Source organism: Macaca fascicularis, chromosome 12 (assembly GCF_037993035.2).
Source record: "Macaca fascicularis isolate 582-1 chromosome 12, T2T-MFA8v1.1".
NCBI classification, from domain to species: Eukaryota; Metazoa; Chordata; class Mammalia; order Primates; family Cercopithecidae; genus Macaca; species Macaca fascicularis.
In genome coordinates this window covers 93,264,803-93,285,154 of record NC_088386.1, presented here as the reverse complement: position 1 = coordinate 93,285,154, position 20,352 = coordinate 93,264,803, and the positions used below count along the sequence as shown (strand labels likewise).

The window sequence follows — 20,352 nt, the reverse complement described above, 5'->3', positions numbered from 1 at the left end:
TAAATAACCACATTTGCACATAAAAGTGTAAAATTTTTGCTTTTTATCCTAAGCAAAAAGAACAAAGTTGGAGGCATCATGCTACCTGACTTCAAACTATACTACAAGACTACAGTAACCAAAACAGCATGATACTGGTACCAAAACTGAGATATAGACCACTGGAACAGAACAGAGACCTCAGAAATAACACCACACATCTACAACCATCAGATCTTCAACAAACCTGACAAAAACAAGCAATGGGGAAAGGATTCCATGTTTAATAAATGGTGCTGGGAAAACTGGCTAGCCATACACAGAAAACATAAACTGGACCCCTTCCTTACACCTTACACAAAAATTAACTCAAGGTGGATTAAAGACTTAAATGTAAAACTCAAAACCATAAAAACCCTAGAAGAAAACCTAGGCAATACCATTCAGGACATAGGCATGGGCAAATACTTCATGACTAAAACACCAAAAGCAATTGCAACAAAAGCCAAAATTGACAAATGGGATCTAATTAAACTAGAGAACTTCTGCACATCAAAAGAAACTATCATCAGCATGAACAGGCAACCTATAGAATGGGAGAAAATGTTTGCAATCTATCCATCTGGCAAAAGTCTAATATCCAAAATCTACAAGGAACTTAAACAAATTTGCTAGAAAAAAACAAACATCCCCATCAAAAAGTGGGTGAAGGATATGAACAGACACTTCTCGAAAGAAGACATTTATGCAGCCAACAAACATATGAAGAAAAGCTCATTATCACTGCTCATTAGAGAAAGGCAAGTCAAAACCACAATGAGATACTATCTCACGCCAGTTAGAAAGGCGATGATTAAAAAGTCAGGAAACAACAGATGCTGGTAACGCTGTGGAGAAATAGGAACGCCTTTACACTGTTGGTAGAAGTGTAAATTAGTTCAACCATTGTGGAATACAGTGTGGCGATTCCTCCAGGTTCTAGAACCAGAAATACCAGTTGACTCAGCAATCCCATTACCGGGTATATACCCAAAGGATTATAAATCATTCTACTAAAGACACATGCACACGTATGTCTGTTGCAGCACTATTTACAATAGCAAAGACTTGGAACCAACCCAAATGCCTATCAATGATAGACTGGATAAAGAAAATGTGGCACATATTATGCAGCTATACAAAAGAATGTGTTCATGTCCTTTGCAGGGACGTGGATGAAGCTGGAAACCATCATTCTCAGCAATCTAGCACAGGAACAGAAAACCAAGCACTGCATTTTCTCACTCATAAGTGTGAGTTGAACAATGAGAACACTTGGACACAGAGGGGGAACATCACACACCAGGGCCTGTCGGGGGATGGGGGCAAGAAGAGGGAGAGCATTAAGAGAAATACCTAAGGCACGTGGGGCTTAAAACCTAGAAGACAGGTTGGTAGGTGCAGCAAACCACCATGGCACATGTATACCTGTGTAACAAACCTGCACAGTCTCCACATGCATCCCAGAACTTAAAGTAAAATTTTAAAAAGTAAAGAAAAAAAGAAAAAGAAATTTTTTTAAATTGCTTTCGATGTTTAAGTTCTTTATATATAACTGAAACTTTTTTATATAACAGGAGGTAGGGATCCAATATTTCCTCATATGGATAACTAGTTGTCTCAGTTCCATTTCTCCACTGACCTACCACGCTGCCTTCATCATATATTACATTTTCATGTGCCACGTCTATTTCTAGGCTCTTTGTTGTATTGGCTAATTTATCTATGCCTTGCTAAAAACACTATTTTAATTAATGTAGTTTTATACTAAATTTTAACATATGAAGAACTTGTCTGTCCTCCTTATCCTTCTTCAGAAGAATCTTAGCCATTTTTTGCCCTTTTATCTTCCACATAACTGTTAAAATCAACTTGACAAGTTCCCTGCAAAAGACCTGTTGGGTTTAGGTCACCATTGCATTAAACGTATAGCTCAATGATAGGTGTCAAGGGCTGGGGGAGGTTGACATATTTACTATGTTAAGGGTTCCTAAAAATGACTATGAATATATACCCATTTACTTAAATCTCCTTTAATGCTGGTCAGTAAGGCTTTATGATTGTCTACATATAAGTCTGGCTTAGTATTTTGATGGATTTATTCCTAGTTTATTTCTAATGTAAATGGTGTCATGTTCTGATAGCGCTTTTACATTCTTTGTTACTGGTGTATAACACTGATCAAAACTAGGCTGTTCTGTTTGAAGAAAGGATGGAGGGAAACCCAGAGCCTGCCTGCTTGGCCTCCCCTCATGATCAAACCCCCTCTCTTTACCAAAGCTGGCACCTCTTTGGAACCAAAGAGTTCTGCCATACGCAGTTTGAAAACACTGCTCCAGAAGACTAAATAGTTAAGAATAGTCAGTAACTTTTTAAAATATATATATATTTTTTGTAACTTCTGGACATTGAAAAATTATAAACCCATAAACATTTTGAAGTGTGTGTTGCTGAAAAGCCAGACTATAGAACAAAATTAAAAGTCAAAATACAAATCATAGTTTATCTAAACCATAAGGTATATGATAAATGTATCATTTCTAAACATTAAACAAAGAATGGCTTTTTCAATAAGTGATGTTTTTCAATAAGTCATTAACATCTTGGGACACTTGACTACATGATGAAACAGTAAGTAGTTAAAACTCAGCATTGGTCTGCTGGCTTGTGAATTCTGCAGAGCATAAAATGTGGCTTTTTCATCTTTGTGTCCAGGTAGTGCCTTACATATACAGTAGACACTCCATAAATACTTGAGTTGTTGAATTTACTTCTTTGAGAAGGGATATCCAAGATAGACTACATTTAAAAGTTACTATTGTGCAAGTTTTCTCTGTAGGGAATGGGTTGGATGATACATAATTAACTCTTAGAAGCACTGTGCCTTTGGTAAACTCAGGTGATCCAAAGTTGCCTAGTAGCTATCAGAATTTTTTTTTTTTTTTTTTTTGAGATGGTGTTTCGCTCTTGTTGCCCAGGCTAGAGTGCAATAGCGCGCTCTCAGCTTACCACAACCTCCGCCTCCCAGGTTCAAGCGATTTTCCTGCCTCAGCCTCCTGAGTAGCTGGGATTACAGGCATGTGCCACCATGCCCGGCACTGGTACATTTTGTATTTTTAATAGAGACGGTTTCTCCATGTTGGTCAGGCTGGTCTGAAACTCCCGACCTCAGATGATCCGCCCACCTTGGCCTCCCAAAGTGCAGGGATTACAGGTGTGAGCCACCATGCCTGGCCTATGCTACATTTTCATAAATTTCCTTCATTCATTCAAGGACTAAGGGAGTCCATACTAGAGCACAGGCAAGAATTGATAATACATCTCCATCATACCTAGCCACGTACAAACCTGCACTTGGGGAAACCCTATTTACAATACAGAACTGAAAGCTGTCCCTGAAATCTGCCATTGGCAGCAAACAAATATAATTCATTACAGAAAATATGACCAGAATTAGAAGACATTTCTTCCAAAATTGTATCCTAATTATTGTTAGTATTTAATATATGATAAGCCTGAGGAAACATCATTGATAAAAGGTTCTCTATGGAAACAAATGTGGTTGTGACAGTTGGATATCAGGCTGGAAGAGAAATGACTTGGATCTATAGCTCATCCTTTATATTACCATTGCCAGATGAATCAGAGTTAAAGCAGTAAGGAGGAATGAATAAGTGGACCATAGAGTTTTTAGGACAGTGAAACTACTCTGTGTAGCACTACAATGATGAATACATGTCATTATACATTTGTCAAAACTCATAGAATGTATACCTGGAGTGAACCCTAATGTCAGCTATGGACTTTGGGAGATAATGATGTGCCAATGTAAGTTCATCGATTGTAACAAACATGCCACTCTGGTGGGATGGTGATAGTGGGGGAAGCTGTGCACGTAGGAAAATGGAGCAGATGGGAATTATCTGCTTTCTGTTCAATTTTGCTGTGAACCTAAAACTGCTCTAAAAAAATTAAGTGTATTAATTTTTAAAAAACTAACAAAAAACAGAAAACAATATTTGTTCCAGAAAGAGAAATATACTACTGAAGAGCTGTAGATTATTCTTTAGGACACAAAGGAGAGGCAGAAAAAAAAATTTGTGTGTGTGTGAAACAGAGCCTCACTCTGTTGCCCAGGCTGGAGTGCAGTGGCGCCATCTCAGTTCACTGCAACCTCCGCTTCCCAGGTTCAAGCAATTCTCATGCCTCAACCTCCTGAGTAGCTGAGACTATAAGCATGCACCACCACATCTGACTAATTTTTGTATTTTTTTTTAGCGCAGATGGGGTTTTACCATGTTGGCCAGGATGGTCTGGAACTCCTGACCTCAAGTGATCTGCCCACCTCGGCCTCCCAAAGTACTGGGATTATAGGCGTGAGCCACCACACCCATCAGAGAAAAATTTTTGAATGAAAGTGTTTTTATGTAAATATATAGGCATAAAAGATATAGGCAAAATATGTAGTAACAACTGATAAAAGCTTAAAATATATAAGATTGATACCTTAAACAGTTTTATGGCCAACCACAAATTTAGGTAAGTAATACACGTGAGTTATTTAGTCATTAGAATGCATTTTCTCTGCTTATTGCTTCCTAATTGATTTCCTTGTCTTGAACTCCTAGCCTCAAGTGATCCTCCTGCCTTGGCCTCCCAAAGTGCTGGGATTACAGGCATGAACCACTGCACCCATCCTCTAACTGGTTTCTTATATGTAAACTACTTGACCATTTATGAAGTAGAATCTAAGTATTTAGAAAATAATCCAAAGTGAGGAAAAAAGTAACCCTTACAAAAATCCTCACAGTAAAAGTTTGAAAATGACCAAAATGTTACTTGGTAAGCATTGTATTAATGCAGTGAAATCCCATATAATTGTTGTAATAGCAGGAATGTGTGCCATATTGATAAATGAAAATGTTTTTAAAATATCATTGAGTCTAATAAAATTTTATTTTGTTAGAATTTGGAGGAGAAAATTACTTAAGTGATTGTTCAATTATGAACTTAAGGAACTATAGTTCTTTTTTACTAAAGGTAAAAATAATTCCTTAAGGACCTACTGATGTACCACATTCGTTCAGTCAGCAGCTCTCTACTGGACTATTGCATTGACCCTCTTGACTGGTTTTCATTCTTGCTCTAAGTAAAACCATCTTCCTGAAATCAGCCACAGTAACCAATCTAAAAGGCAAACTGATGTCACTTGCCTGCTTCGGACTCCTCACTTGATTATTTGACTCATCTTTGTTGCCTACAAAATAAAGTCCAAATTCCCTTTTGTATGGTATACAAAGTTCATTACAGCTTACCCCTTGCCTCCCTTACAGCTTAGTCTTTTCTCACATTTTATGTTCTAGTAATTGTCAACTGTTTCATCTTCCTTCGACATGCCATACTTTTTCATGATTCCATGATTTTGCTCATGCTTTTCTCTTCTCCTGGCACAGGCTACCCACCTTTCTTTATCATCTTAAAAATATTTATCCTTGATGACAACTCAGACATCATCCTCCAGGCTGAGTTAGAGGCCCCATCTTGAGTTTCTGTAGCATCTTTTACATACTTTTATTGCAGCATCTACCAAATTACACTGAAATCATCTGCATATAAGTCTGTATTCCCCATTACACTATAAGTTTCTTTAGGGCAGAGGCCATGTTTAATTATCTTGTGTACCAGCACCTAGTTCAGTGGCTGGAATATAGCATGCATTTAATAAATATAATGGGTACTTAAATAATCTTCCAGGCACTTCAGGAGATGCTAGTGACCTTCAAAGATACCATTTCTGCCATACAGGACCTCGCAGCCCACCATACCAAAGAGGATATGGAAAATGACAGGCATGAAAGTACTGTGAACAGTCAGATGAGTCACACTGGGTCAGAGTTGGCTGTCTTTTTAGTCAAAGTCATCCAGAAATTGCTTACCACTGACAGTGCTCATCCTGGAGCATGAAAGACTATGGAATTTTTCTCTAAGACATTTCTGAGAAATGAAACATTTAAAGGCAAGTAGGCAGTAGGAAAAGAAAAAAAGGTAATAGTGATCTATAAAATAAATATTCCATCCCCCTTTTGAGAGTTTTCATGCTCAGGCTTCAATGTGATTGAAAAAATTTTTCAGGCTTGTACTCTCTAGAATCTCAACTGTGATAAGGGTTTATTTTGTAAATAATGGAAGCAGTGGCAGAATCACTTCCTTCCTATTCCTACTCCTAACCCTGTTTTAGAATGTGCACACATCAACAAATATATTTTGTGCCATTAGCCAAGCCTAGTGTTAAGATATGAGATAAGATTATCTCATTCAGCCTTCATAACAAGCCTATGAAGTAAGTACCGTATACAGAGGAGGAAACTGAAACTTGAAGAGGTCAAGTAACTTGCCCAAGATTACATCTCTAGTAGGCCTAAGAAGCAGGATTTGAACCCAAGCAGCCTGATTCCAGGGCTCGCCATTTTGATGAGTGCACCATACTTCCTGACCTATACAGGGTAAAACACAATAAACATTCATTACAATTGGTCCATTATAAATTGTTCTTGACCTTGGCTAAATGGCAATTTATAAGACTGAATGGGATTGGTAGTGGCTCACGCCTGTAATCCCAGCACTTTGGGAAGCCGATCCAGAAGGATCACTTTAGCTGAGGATTTCAAAACCAGCCTGGGCAACATAGTGAGACCTTATCTTCACCAAAAATACAAAAAAGAGCCAGATGTGGTGACATGTGCCTGTGGTGTCAGTGACTTGGGAAGCTGAGGTGGAAAGGTCGCTTGAGCCCGGGAGGTCGGGCTGCAATGAGCCATGATTGGGCCACTGCACTCCAGTCTAGGTGACAGGCAAGACCACATCTCCAAAAAAATAAAATAAATAAATGAATCAAGTTGTCAGTTTTGTTTTATTTTTTAATGATGGATACTTTGAGATCTATAGAAGTATTAGTTGCTATCATAAGCCTTCTAATAGTAGAGTGTTTTAAACTCTTTAAGGATGTTGGGGAAACTAATTACACACGTAACTGTCTCTCCTTTGCAATTAAGTAAAGTCTTTTTATGAAAACATTTTAATATAAATTTTTTACACTTTGCTCTTTTAATTAGCATATGATTTTTCCAACAGAAAGAAACTTCATGTGGAAAGAAATTCTCAAAAGTACTATCTCAAGACTAAAGTGCTGTTTTTTTAACTTTACTTTTCTCCTTTTAGACTCCAGAAATAGCTTCCTCATAAAACTGACTTCCTTTCTGGAAATGATTTTTGTTTCTAAATATGTTGAGAATCCATTCTTTTCATTTTCTCTTTCTCTCCCTCTCTCTCTCTCTCTCTCTCTCTTTCTCTCTCTCTCTCTCCACCCCCCTACTGCCTCTCTCTCCCTCTCTCTCTCCTTTTGCTTTCTTGGTAGTAGTTGAGAGGAAGGAGGGTAGCAGGACAGAGAGAAGAGGGAAAACAGAAAAAGAATTGTATGCCACTATGTCTGAATATATCTTCTACTTGTAGATAATTACATCCAAGTTGCCCTTTTGCCTTTTTATTTCCGTTTTTGGACACCTCTTTTTATCATCCAGCCAACTGGGATAGACAAAGCACCGCTGGTGCCCTGAGCGACAGAACTCTGGTAGGGGGCTGGCTGTAAATTGACGTGGCATGGAAATTCTCCGCTAAGTTGTAGCAGCTTGCATGTTTCTCTAAGATCAAGCCCAGCCTCCTGGAGCTGTAGCTTAATCATGGGTTCAATGACTTTACAGAAAAATGGATAGAAAAATTCTTCAACTCCTTTCTTTGGACCCAGATGTTTTCTTTTTGGTTATCTATGGTTTAGCTGAAAACAAAATCAAAGCAGTTAAGTCTATAAGTTTCTTTTTGCAGCTTAAACAACAGAATTTGCTGCTCTCCCTCCCCTTTCCTGCAATTTAATTCCTTACAGATTTTGCCATGGGGTGCGGACTTAGAAAGCTAGAAGACCCTGATGATAGCAGCCCTGGAAAAATATTTTCTACCCTGAAGAGACCGCAAGTGGAAACAAAGACAGAATTTGCTTACGAATATGTATTGCTGGATTTTACTCTACAAGGTACTTTTTGCTTCTATTTTGTTTGTTAAATGTTTCAGAGATAAGAGACTACTAGTTGTTTTTAAGTGTGGACTTACAAATTTTTAAACTGTTCTTCATAATGAGATTGTATATTCAAACAATAATGCTTTGCTTCTTAATTATACTTTGTAAGATTTTTGTTTTGCTGTTTGCTTTGTTTTTTTGGTAACATGGCTCATATGTACCTTCTAAAATTAGGAAAATTGCCTGGAAATACCTCTTTCGTTTTTAAATCAAATACTTATTATAGAAGGATTTATGAAAAATGCTTGATTTCCAGGACAAATAGCTATATAGCCTCAGTGACGGTTTGTATTGTGAAAAAGATTTGAAAATCACAAGAAGGTATTATGTAGGAAATATTACTTGCATCATATCGTGGAAGAGTGTTTGCTAAGACAATTCTGAGGCTTCCAATTGTGTTAGACTCTGTGATTATGGTAGTCATTTGATATTTTTGACCAAACTAAACTGTAAGTTTTGAATATGTAGTTAAAAAAAAAAAAGATTGCCTTCTGTAAGACACTTCCTTTACTCAGTGCCCTGTCCCCAACAGAGAAACTCTCTGTTCCTGAAAGTTGGAAACACAAATAAACAAGCCCAGATGGCAGCTCTGTGGAAGGAATCGAGGTGGCTCGATTTCACAAATACTTTGCCTCGTTTCTTGTGGAAACTTTAGAGTACTGTACAACTGCATAGACAAAGCACCTTTTAAAAAGAGCTACATCTTTAATGATGAGGTACTGAAAATGAATTTTAGGGTGCCTTGCTTGCTGTTAAAGTTATCAGATATTAGTATTTAAAGTTCTTATTATAGTTATATTTTTAATTCTAATGAGCCACACATTTTATCCATTCTCAAAAAGTTTATACTAAATTATCATGTTGAATATTATCTTAATTTTTTCCAAATGTATTGTTTACACACATTCTCCTTTTTTTTTTTTTTTCCTTTGCTCTAGAAACAGTGCATCTTTGTGCAAGAAGCAAGAGCAGCCCATTTTTCTTTGTCAAAAATTAAGCTGGCCAGCAAACAGACTCCCTTCCAGGGACATACACAAAATCTGTACATAGACTTTTAATATGTTCACATCCTATTTTTGTTTAAAGCTAAGGCTGCCAAAGGAAAAAAATTAATATTCTTAATTTCTTAATTTTCTTTTTAATTATGAATGTTAAAAATGGATTAAGATAATGACGATTATCAGAGAAGTATCCAAACAACCGTTTGAATTTTTTCTACACTTTTTCAAAAACCTTCATTTGAGAAAATATTTGTAATATGGTGCTATGTTCACACCACTGATTTTCCTTGTCAATTTTTTTTTAGGACTAGTTTCTGTAAATCCATAGGAGACAGATACATACTTTCCTTAATCTTGAAACACTGTCTATTCATGAATTTAGGTCAGAACCATTTTGATCTGTACTTTAGGATTCTCTGCACAATCCATCCTAGGATCATAGGGTTTAAAGTAACTTGAAAAGTTTTTCTGATTCATTTCCTTGCAACAATGTTAACATCTCAAACAAATTTGTATAAATGCAGTCATCCTTGAATCAGAAAGATCTGCAGCTTTATTCAAAAGTCATTTGGGTTTTGTTATTCTCAGAAGCCCTTCTCTCTGTGAAAGGAGTATAATTTCTACCTTCCACTCTAGGTGCTTAGAAGAGATAACAGAGTATTACACTGTAAAAGTTTAAGTACGGGCAGACTGTGCAAATGTTAACACATAAAGCAGGCACATACTTTAAAGCTGCACCTGGTTCCTATTTGGTACAGGCGCCTAGTCTCCTGGTGCCCCATTGCTCTCCCATTTTTCCACATGTTTTAGTTTTAGTTTTTCTTTGTTTCTGTCTTCCCCATTGCCTTTGCTTCAGAAGCCAGGACTCAGCATCAGCCCAGCTCCACAAACCACCTTCCAGGTCATAGTTTCCCTGCTGCTCTTCTGTTGTCTCTGACCTCCGGCTGCCACTCCAGTGTATATAGGAGCGGGTCATGGGTGGGTTAAAACATGCCAGCCTTCTGTTTGGCACTGGTAATTCTGTCCTGGGGTTGCCGGGAGGAGTCCTGAATAGTGGCACCTCCTGCCTGTCAGAGGCTACCATGGAATGAGCAACCTTTCAGGAAATAAAACGGCCTGGTGACGGCCGTGTGTGCTCATGATGAGCCTGTCTCTTATGTTATTTTCCTCTGTTTTTTCCAAATAGAGGCCATGGCACAGAAAGTAGATCCAATGGGGGCAGGAGGAGGAGACCCTCTGAAAATTCACAGTGCCTTGTCCTGCATTATGGTGGTTCTAACTTTCTTGAACAACTTACTTATTTTCCATTCAATTATATATCACTTTCAAAGCTCCACCCAGAAAACAAAACAACTTACACCTCCCATTCTCTCCTTATCTCTCTGTCTCTGTCTCTCTTCCTCTCCCTTCCCCACACTTTTTCTTTTTGGCCTTTGAATCATTATTTGCATCTCTATAGGAGAAATCATAGTGTAGACTTGAAGCATACAAAGCTCTGGAGTCATGGTTTTGGGGTCCTAATCTAGGCTGAAAACTGTGGCAAATTTTAAACGTTGCTCTACGTCAGTTTCCTCATCTATAAAATGGGTGTTCTCATGGTGCTGACATCACAGAGTTGTTTTAAGGATCAAAGGAACTAACATTAGATGATCTACTTGGAAAGGTATCTGGCACTTAGTAAGCACTTGATAAAAGTTAACTGTTACGATGCTTCCTCTGAGAATACCCTCTGTCTCCACATTCCTCCTTAAACCCAGCTCCTGCAGGATGCTTTTTGACCAACCTATTGAGGTCATTAAAATAATTCCTACATTTCCCCTCTGATATGTAATCATCAAGTATTGGTTACTTATATGTTCTTTGCAAAGGTTCATACACATTTTTCTTATTCTGGCCATAAAATTATTAGTTTGTGCAACTGCAACTAGACAAATGTTTTTGGAGTAGTTCCTGATTGCGTTGCCATGCTGAGTATCTTAGGTACTATGAAAGAAATAAAACACATAGCCCCTTCTTTCAAGAAATTTAAAGTCTCATCCAAGTAGGCCGAATTTTTCTGGAACTTTATGCCAAGTCTACCAATTGCACTAATGAGCCTTCAGTAAAATGTTTGTGATATGTTTTCTGGATTATTGTATAGTAATGACTTCTTTCACTGTATTACGATAAAGTAACAATTCATTATTCCTGCTTATTAGTGAGAATTTGAAGTCATCTAGAGATTTCTTATAGTATATCTATCTATATGTGTTTATGAAAGTATATGATGTATGTATATGAGTGTGTTATAGGGTTTCTTAACAAAAAGTTAAAATAACTCTACAAGTGATCCAAAAGGGTTAATTTACCTCCTTGTACAATTCCAGGAAACAACCTGAATAATAACAGCCTTAAGAATTTTTAGAGCATTTATAGCTTTGTGAGTAAAAAGAGGTTCTACAATACTAAAACCCAACAGAAAATTGGATGGTAGCTTCCTTATCTGAATTTCTGCTAGAATTACATAAAATATGAGTGAAATTTTGCTAGCCTCTAGCTTGCTTCATTATTATTAGAACAAGAAGGCCGGGCGCGGTGGCTCAAGCCTGTAATCCCAGCACTTTGGGAGGCCGAGACGGGTGGATCACGAGGTCAGGAGATCGAGACCATCCTGGTGAACACAGTGAAACCCCGTCTCTACTAAAACTACAAAAAAAACTAGCCGGGCGAGGTGGCGGGCGCCTGTAGTCCCAGCTACTCGGGAGGCTGAGGCAGGAGAATGGCGTGAACCCAGGAGGCGGAGCTTGCAGTGAGCTGAGATCCGGCCACTGCACTCCAGCCTGGGCGACAGAGCGAGACTCCGTCTCAAAAAAAAAAAAAAAAAAAAAAAAAAAGAACAAGAAATTATATTTGCCTTTCTTTTTTTTTTTTTTTTTTTTTTTTTTTTTTTTTGAGGCGGAGTCTCGCTCTGTCACCCAGGCTGGAGTGCAGTGGCCGGATCTCAGCTCACTGCAAGCTCCGCCTCCCGGGTTCACGCCATTCTCCTGCCTCAGCCTCCCGAGTAGCTGGGACTACAGGCGCCTGCCACCTCGCCCGGCTAAGTTTTTTTGTATTTTTAGTAGAGACGGGGTTTCACTGTGTTAGCCAGGATGGTCTCGATCTCCTGATCTTGTGATCCGCCCGTCTCGGCCTCCCAAAGTGCTGGGATTACAGGCTTGAGCCACCGCGCCCGGCCTATATTTGCCTTTCATCATCACCATTAACAGGAATAGATATATATTATACATGTACTCTGTGGCAAATGCTGATTAGCATTGGAAATATAAAAAAGAGTAAGACAGTTTCAGCCCTCGAATATTTTGTATTCAACTTGGTCAAACTGGACAAGATCATGAACTCATCAAGGTTAGGAATTATATCATCTACATCTTTATACACCCTGTGTCCAGCACGAAGTTTGGAATATGAGTGATGATCAATATTCTTTGTCGAATGAGTGAATGAACAAAAAATTATAATACAAGGTACATGTGGAGGAAATAGTGTGCTACAACAAGTATCAGACAAAGGAGAAATCAATTTTGAATAGGATCAGTTGGAACTAGAGTTAGGACTTTAATTGACCCTTGAAGAAAGTGGCTTAAACAGAAAAAGATTCAGAGGTGGGAGTAAGTTCAAGGGCTAGTGAACAGAGCAATGAGCTAAAGGAGGTTTTCTAGAGAGGAAGCAAAAAGTAAGATTCTAAACTAATGGGATATGGGAAGGTTCTGGCTTAGCTAGGGAGTTAAGACCTAATTCTGTGGAAGATAAATGGCAGTAAAGGCTGTTTGAACAAGTAGTTGATAGGGGCAGAAAAGTGTTTTAAGAAGATTCATGTGGAATTGCAGTGAGAAGGGATGGAGGCAAGAAGTCAAGGCCAATGATGAAGAAGACCTGTGGGTGAAGGTCAGTAATAGGGATAGGATACAAGGGGTAGATATAACAGATGTTATGAAGGAGGAACTTGGCCTGTGACTGGCTGGATATGAAGGGATGGAAAGAATGAGGAATCCAGGATGACTTCCCAGTTTCGAGCCTGAGTGACTATGGAAATAATGAGTCCTCTTACAGACGGAGGGGCACCCCAAAGGGAGTCTGTCTGTAGTCAAAGAGCAATTTCATTGCAGTCATGTTGCATTTGAGGTGCCAGTGGAAGATCTTAGTTGAGGCAGTTATGGATGCACAGCTGACTGAAAATTTCAGGAAGGAATTGAAATAGATTTTTTTTTTTTGAGACAGGATCTCACTCTGTCATCCAGGTGGAAGTGCAGTGACTCAGTCACAGCTCACTATAAACATGACTTCCCAAGCTCAAGCAATCCTCCTGCCTCAGCTGCTGGAGTAGCTGAGACTACACATGTGCCACCTTGCCTGGCTTATTTTTTAATTTTTTGTAGAGATGGAGGTCGGTCTTGCTATGTTGCGCAGACTGGTCTCAAACACCAGTGTTGGTAAATTGTTAGAATCATTTAGGAAAAAAAATGTGTGGCATTATCTACTTAGCTAAAGATATACCCAACAGAAATGAGTGTACATGTGCACCATGAGGCACTACAAGAATGTTCACAGAAGTGTTGTTTGTAATAACTCAAAAGTGTAAACAACCCAGAACTCCAAAAAACAAAAGAATGGAAAAAATAAATTGTGGTGTACTCACACAATACTGCAGAAATCAGCAAATACTCTGTAAAGGGTTGGATGGTAAATATGAGGTCTCCGACATAACTATTCAACTCTGCTGTTGTAGCGCGAAAGCAGCCGTAGACAACATATAACAAAACAGACCACAGGCCACAGTTCGCCAATTCTTACCACACTGCAGTGAAAACAGAGGAACTCCAATTACACAAGATGAATTCCACAAGCATGATATTGTGTGAAGATAGACACATAAGTCCATGCTATATGATTCCCTTTATATGGCTCAAACGGAAGTATAGTGTTTAGGGCTGCATTCTGGGAAGTAAACTAAGAAGAAAGGCAAAAAAGTCATTATCATGAAAATCAAGGTATTGCAGAGAGGATGGGAGCATTGTGATTGGAAAGCGTAAAGGCTTCTGAAGTGCTGGCTATTTTCTAATTTTTGAATGAATAGTGGTTACCCTAGTGCAGGGGTCCCCAACCCCCAGGCTGCAGACTAGTACTGGTCTGTGGCCTGTCAGGAACAGGGCCACACAGCCAGAGGTGAGCAGCAGGCCAGCGAGCATTACCGCCTGATTAGCAACGGCATTAGATTCTCATAGGAGCATGTATTGTGAACTGCGTGTGCAAGGGATCTAGGTTGCACACTTCTTATGAGAATCTAATGCCTGATGATCTGAAATGGAACAATTTCATACTGAAACCATCCACTCCCTGCCTCCATCCATAGGAAAACTGCTTTCAATGAAACCAGTCCGTGGTGCCAAAAAGGTTGGGGACTGCTGCCCTAGTGTTGGTAGTCTTAAGCATGTTTTGTGTCTTTTTCTTTTGTATGTTACATTTCCACTCACCCCAACCCCAAAAAAAAGTTGAAAAAAAGAAAAGACTGAATAGGAAGTGAGTAGGGATAAGGCAAATATGGCTGAAAGACAAAATGTACAAATACTCAGAAGGGACAGAAAACTCCGTGGTCTGTCTGGAAACTGAAAATAAAACAGAATGGTAGGAATGTAGCATATTAAGGAGATAGCAGTAAACATAAGACTTCAGGAGTTTGGTCATAATTTGGTCCTTCCTATATCTGCCTATAATAATGAACTACATAGCTCAATAGAGTTGTATTGTATTTTAAAATTGCAGTTAGGAAGAACCAAAACAGTGAGTAGATAGTCACACATTGAGTAGATCATCCAAGAGAAAAAACTGGAATTCCACAGAAAGTGACAAGAAATACCTAAAACAAGGAAGGAGAAGGAAGTGAGGCAACTTGTTCGGTTGGGATCAGCTGAGGGCTGAGAGAGACTTCCCAGTATGAGGAAAGGTTAAGGGAGAGACCCTCAGTACTTCACCTTCCCACTGTGGACCCCTGCAATTCTAACCATGGGAGAGCTCCTCAACCCTTGAGGCCCTGAAACTAACAGGGAGCTGCCAAGAGATTGTGCCACAGGACTGTCCCAGGGAGGAAGGGCATACTGGGTCCCAAACACCCCCCGAGACTTAGGCAGCTACAGCAAGGCACCATTTTAGAGCCCCACCCCCAATAGACTGAGTACTGTCGTAGATCTCAGTGATGCTAGGGCTGAGCCACAAGAGATATGCGGACTATTGCCCTGTGACTGAGGCACAAGCAACTGCATGCAGGCTACTGCAGCCAGGCCTGAGGTACAATCCAGGTGCAGGTACATGCGTCTGGGCTGAGGCATCAATGACCACAGGCTACCATGCCCAGAGCTGAAGTGCTACCAAGGCATAGGCTATCACGGCAGAGGCCAAGGCACAAGCATCACATGTGTTCCCCACCTGTCCAGGCTGCCACCACTGAAGGCAGCACCTCCCACCCCAGTGACAGGACAGCAGCATGGCCACTGCTGCCCCCAACCTGAGCATTCCACTGGTGGCCTGGGGATCATCCCACTCCTGCTTACCATGACTGGTGCCTGCACATGCTATCGGAGGACTGAGGACAGCCCCTCTAGCCTAGCTTCACTTCCCTCAACATGCCAGAGCACACAGCCCAAAGGTCAGGGGATTGTTCAGCTAAGTTCACCACCACTGGCACCTGAACACTCCTTCCAGAAATCTACCCATCTGGCTGCTGCCACCATAGCTGGCACCTATCTGCATGCACCCACCTGCAGGTCTAGGGACTGGCCTACTCAGCCCACCATAGACACTGCCAACACCAGGTTGCACTGCTTGCAACCCAAAGGTTGCCCCATCACTGTCACTGCAATCACCCATGCCACCCTGGCTCTCCAGGGGGCCAAGAACCCTCCCACCCTCCCAACCCACTGCTACCACTACTGGCAAAATTAAGCTTCCTGGAAGTCCAAGAATTGGCCCACCTGGACCTGCTAACACCACTGCCAACATGTGCCTCACTGGGTCCCAAAGACAGGCATGCTCAACCCTCTGCTGCCACCACTGGGGCCCAAAGACTGGCCTACCTGACATCCCAGTCCCCAACAAAACCTCACCACAGCATCCACTAATAACCACACCCTAAGCCTCCATGGAAATCACAGCTACAACTGATGTTGTTTACAGCCAAATAAATCATACAGAGACTACACTATTCCATACACCTAGAATCAAAGCCAAAGCATCCTACCCAACCAACACCATAGATACATCCTCAGGAAAAACCTTTTCCACAAAAGAAAATTCAAAAAACTGGAAGAAGTGGCTGTTACACCACATGCATAGATATCAACATATGAATGCAGGACACATGAAAGTACAAGGAAATGTGACACCTCCACAGAAATGCAATAATCCTCAGGCAACAGATCATAAACAAAAAGAAATTCATGAAATTCCAGAAAGAATTCAAATTATTAACTCTAAAGAAGCTCAGTGAAATACAAGAGAATTCTGAAAAATAATACAAATAAATCAGAAAAGCAATTCAGGACATGAATGACAAGTTTACCAGAGAGATAGATATAAAAATAAACCCAGCCAGGCACAGTGGCTCATGCCTGTAATCCCAGCACTTTGGGAAGCTGAGGCAGGCAGATCACTTGAGGTCAGGAGTTTGAGACCAGCCTGGCCAACATGGTGAAACCTCGTCTCTACTGGAAAAAATAAAATAAAATTAGCTGGGCATGGTGGCACATGCCTGTATTCCCAGCTACTCAGCAGGCTGAGAAAGGAGAGTCACTTGAACCCAGGAAGCAGTGAGCCGAGTACCACTGCACTCCAGCCTGGTAGCCTGGACAAGTAAGACCTTGTCTCAAAAAATAAAAATAAAAATGAACCAAACAGGAATTCTGGAACTGAAGAATTCCTTGAATTAAATATAAAATACATTCAAGAGCTTCAACAATAGACTAAATCAAACAGTAGAAAGAATCTCAGAACTCAAAGACAAGTCTTCTGAAATAATCCAGTTAGACAAAAGTAAAGAAAAAAAAAGAATTTGAAAGGATGAACAAAGTCTTCATGACATATGGAACACCATAAAGTTACCAAATACTCAAATTATTGGAATCCCAGAAGGCAAAACAAGAATGAAAGGGTTAGAAGACCTATTTAATGAAATAATAGATGAAAACTTCCCAAGATTTAGACATTCAGGTACAGGAGACTCTGAGATCCCCAAACACATACAATGCAAAAAGATCTTCTCCACAGCACATTATAGTCAAACTGTCTAATGCTAAAGACAAAGAGAGAATTCTAAAAACAGCAAGAGAAAAGTATCTAGTCACCTATAAAAGAACCCCTATCAGACTAACAGCAGATTTCTCAGCACAAACTTTACAGGCCAGGAGAGAATGGAATGACATGTTCAAAGTGCTCAAAGAAAAAAACTGCCAGCCAAGGATACTACATCCAGCAAAATTCGCCTTCATAAATTGAGAAATAGGGCTGGGCGCAGTGGCTCATGCCTGTAGTCCCAACACTTTGGGAGGCTGAGGCACTTAAGTTTAGGAGTTCAAGACCAGCCTGGCCAACATGGTGAAGCCCTGTTTCTACTAAAAATACAAAACTTAGCTGGGCGTGGTGGCAGGCACCTGTAGTCCCCACTACTCAGGAGGCTGAGGCAAGAGAAATGCTTGAAGCTGGAAGGCAGAGGTTGCAGTGAGCCGAGATTGCACCACTGCACTCCAGCCTGGGTGACAAAGTGAGACTCCATCTCGAATAAAAAATAAAAAAAGGAGAAATAAAGTCTTTCCCAGACAAGCAACAGCTGAGAGAATTCACAACCACTAGTACAGCCTTACAAGAAATGTTCAAGGGAGTTCTAAACCTGGAAAGTGAAAGGACAACATTTACCATCATGAAAAGTATACAAAAGTATAAAACTCACTGGTAAAGTAAACACACAAATGAGGAAGAGAAAGGACTCAAATGGCACCACTGCAAAAAACCACCAAGCTACAATGATAAACAGGAAGAGCAAAATAAAGGAACAAAGAACATACAGAAAACAGCAATATGATAGGAACAAAAACTCACATTTCAGTAATAACTTTGAATGTAAGTAGATTAAATTCTCCACTTAAAAGATATAGACTGGCTGAATGGATTTTAAAACATGATCCAATTACGTCTTGCCTATAAGAAATGCACTTTACCTATAGAGACACATATAGACTGAAAGTAAAGGGATAGAAAATGATATTCCATGTAAATGGAAACCAGAAGTAAATAGATATAGCTATACCTATATCAGCTAAAAGAGTCAAAACAGTAAGTCAAAAACAGTTAAAAAAAAAAAAAAGAAGACAAGGCACATAATGAATGATAAAGGAATAAATCCAGCAAGAGGATATAACAATTCTAAACATATATGCACCCAACACTGGAGCACCCAGATTCATAAAGCAAATATTGCTAGATCTAAAGAGAGAGATGGACTTCAATGCGAGATTAGTGGAGTACTTCAACCCACTTTCAGCATTAGACAGATCATCCATACAGTAAATAACAAAGAAACATTGGACTTATTTATTATAAACCAATAGATTTTAATTTTGAGCAGTTTTAGTTTTACATAAAAATTGAGCAGAGAGCATAGAGGGTTCCCTCATATCTCTTCACTGCTCCCCCCTACCACCATTTTCCTGATTATTAACTTTTTTAAATAATGTCAATTTTTATTTTAGATTCAGGAGGTACATGTGCAGGTTTGTTACATGGGTATATTGCATGATGCTGAGGTTTGGGGTTCAACCGATCCTGTCACCCAGGTAGTGAGCGTAGTGCGCAATAGTTAATTTTTCGAACTCTGCCCCATTCCCTCTCTCTAGTAGTCCCAGTGTCTATTGTTGCCATCTTTGGGTCCATGAGTACCCAATGAAACACTGGATTTAAAACGGACATTAGATCACATGAACCTAACAGACATTTACAGAGCATTTATTTAGCAACTTCAGATTACACATTCTTATTAGCACATGGAACATTCTCTAGAATAAATCATATATTAGGCCAGAAAATGAGTCTCAACAAAAAAAATTTTTGAGATAAATTCTCTCTCTGTTGCCCAGGCTGGAGTGCAGTGGCACAATCATGGATTGCTGCAACCTTGACCTCCCAGGCTCAAGTGATCCTCCCACCTCAGCCTCCCAAGTAGCTGGGACCACAACCATGTACCACCACACCTAGCTAATTTTTTTTTTTTTTTGTAATTTTTGTAAGTTTTGTAGAGCTAGGGGTCTCACTCTGTTGCCCAGGCTGGTCTCAAACACCTGAGACAAGCAATCCTCCTGCCTCAGCCTCCCAAATTGCCAGGAGTACAGGCATAAGCCACTGCACCTAGCCAACTTTTTTTTTCTTTGAGATGGGGGTCTCCCTTTGTCTCCCAGGCTGGAGTGCAGTGGCGCAATCATGAATCACTGCAGCATCAACTTCCTGGGCTCAAGCAATCCTTCCACCTGAGCCTCCTGAGTAACTGGGACTACAGGCACACACCACCACATCTGGTTGATTTTTGTATTTTTTGTAGAGACTGGGTTTTGCCATGTTACCCAGGCTGGTCTTGAACTCCTAACCTCAAGCAATCTGCCCACCTCAGCCTCCCAAAATGGTGGTATTACAGTCATGAGCCACCATACCCAGACACAATTTTTTAAAAAATGGAATCATATCAAGTATCTTCTCAGACCACAATGGAATAAAACTAGAAATCAATACCAAGAGGAACTTCGTAAACTATACAAATAGATAAAAATTAAACAGCATACTACTGAATAACTATTGGATCAATGAAGAAATGAAGAAGGAAATTTTAAAATGTCTTGATATTAATGAAGATGAAAATATAACATATCAAAAACTGTGGGATACAACAAAAGCAATACTAAGAGAGTAGTATATAGCAATAAATGCCTACATCAAAAAAGTAGAAAGATTTCAAATAAACAGTCTAATAATGTACCTGAAAGAACTAGAAAAGCAAAACAAACCAAACCCAAAATTAGTAAAAGGAAAAAAATAAGAAAGAGTAGAACTAAACAAAATACAGACAAAAACAATACAAAGGATCAATAAAACAAAAAGCAGATTCTTCAAAAAGATAAACAAAATTAATACACT

At 39.6% G+C, this 20,352-nt stretch overlaps 1 protein-coding gene across 1 annotated transcript in view; it reads left to right on the top strand.

Moving 5' to 3' along the window:
• Positions 1 to 7,414: 7,414 nt before the first annotated feature.
• RFTN2 (raftlin family member 2) overlaps positions 7,415 to 20,352 on the top strand; it is a 97,220-nt gene continuing 84,282 nt past the window's right edge. The window contains exon 1 of the mRNA XM_005573833.5: positions 7,415 to 8,101. Within this exon, the coding sequence (XP_005573890.3) occupies positions 7,963 to 8,101 (139 nt within the window). The 5' untranslated portion in view covers positions 7,415 to 7,962. The remainder of the gene's footprint in view (positions 8,102 to 20,352) is intronic.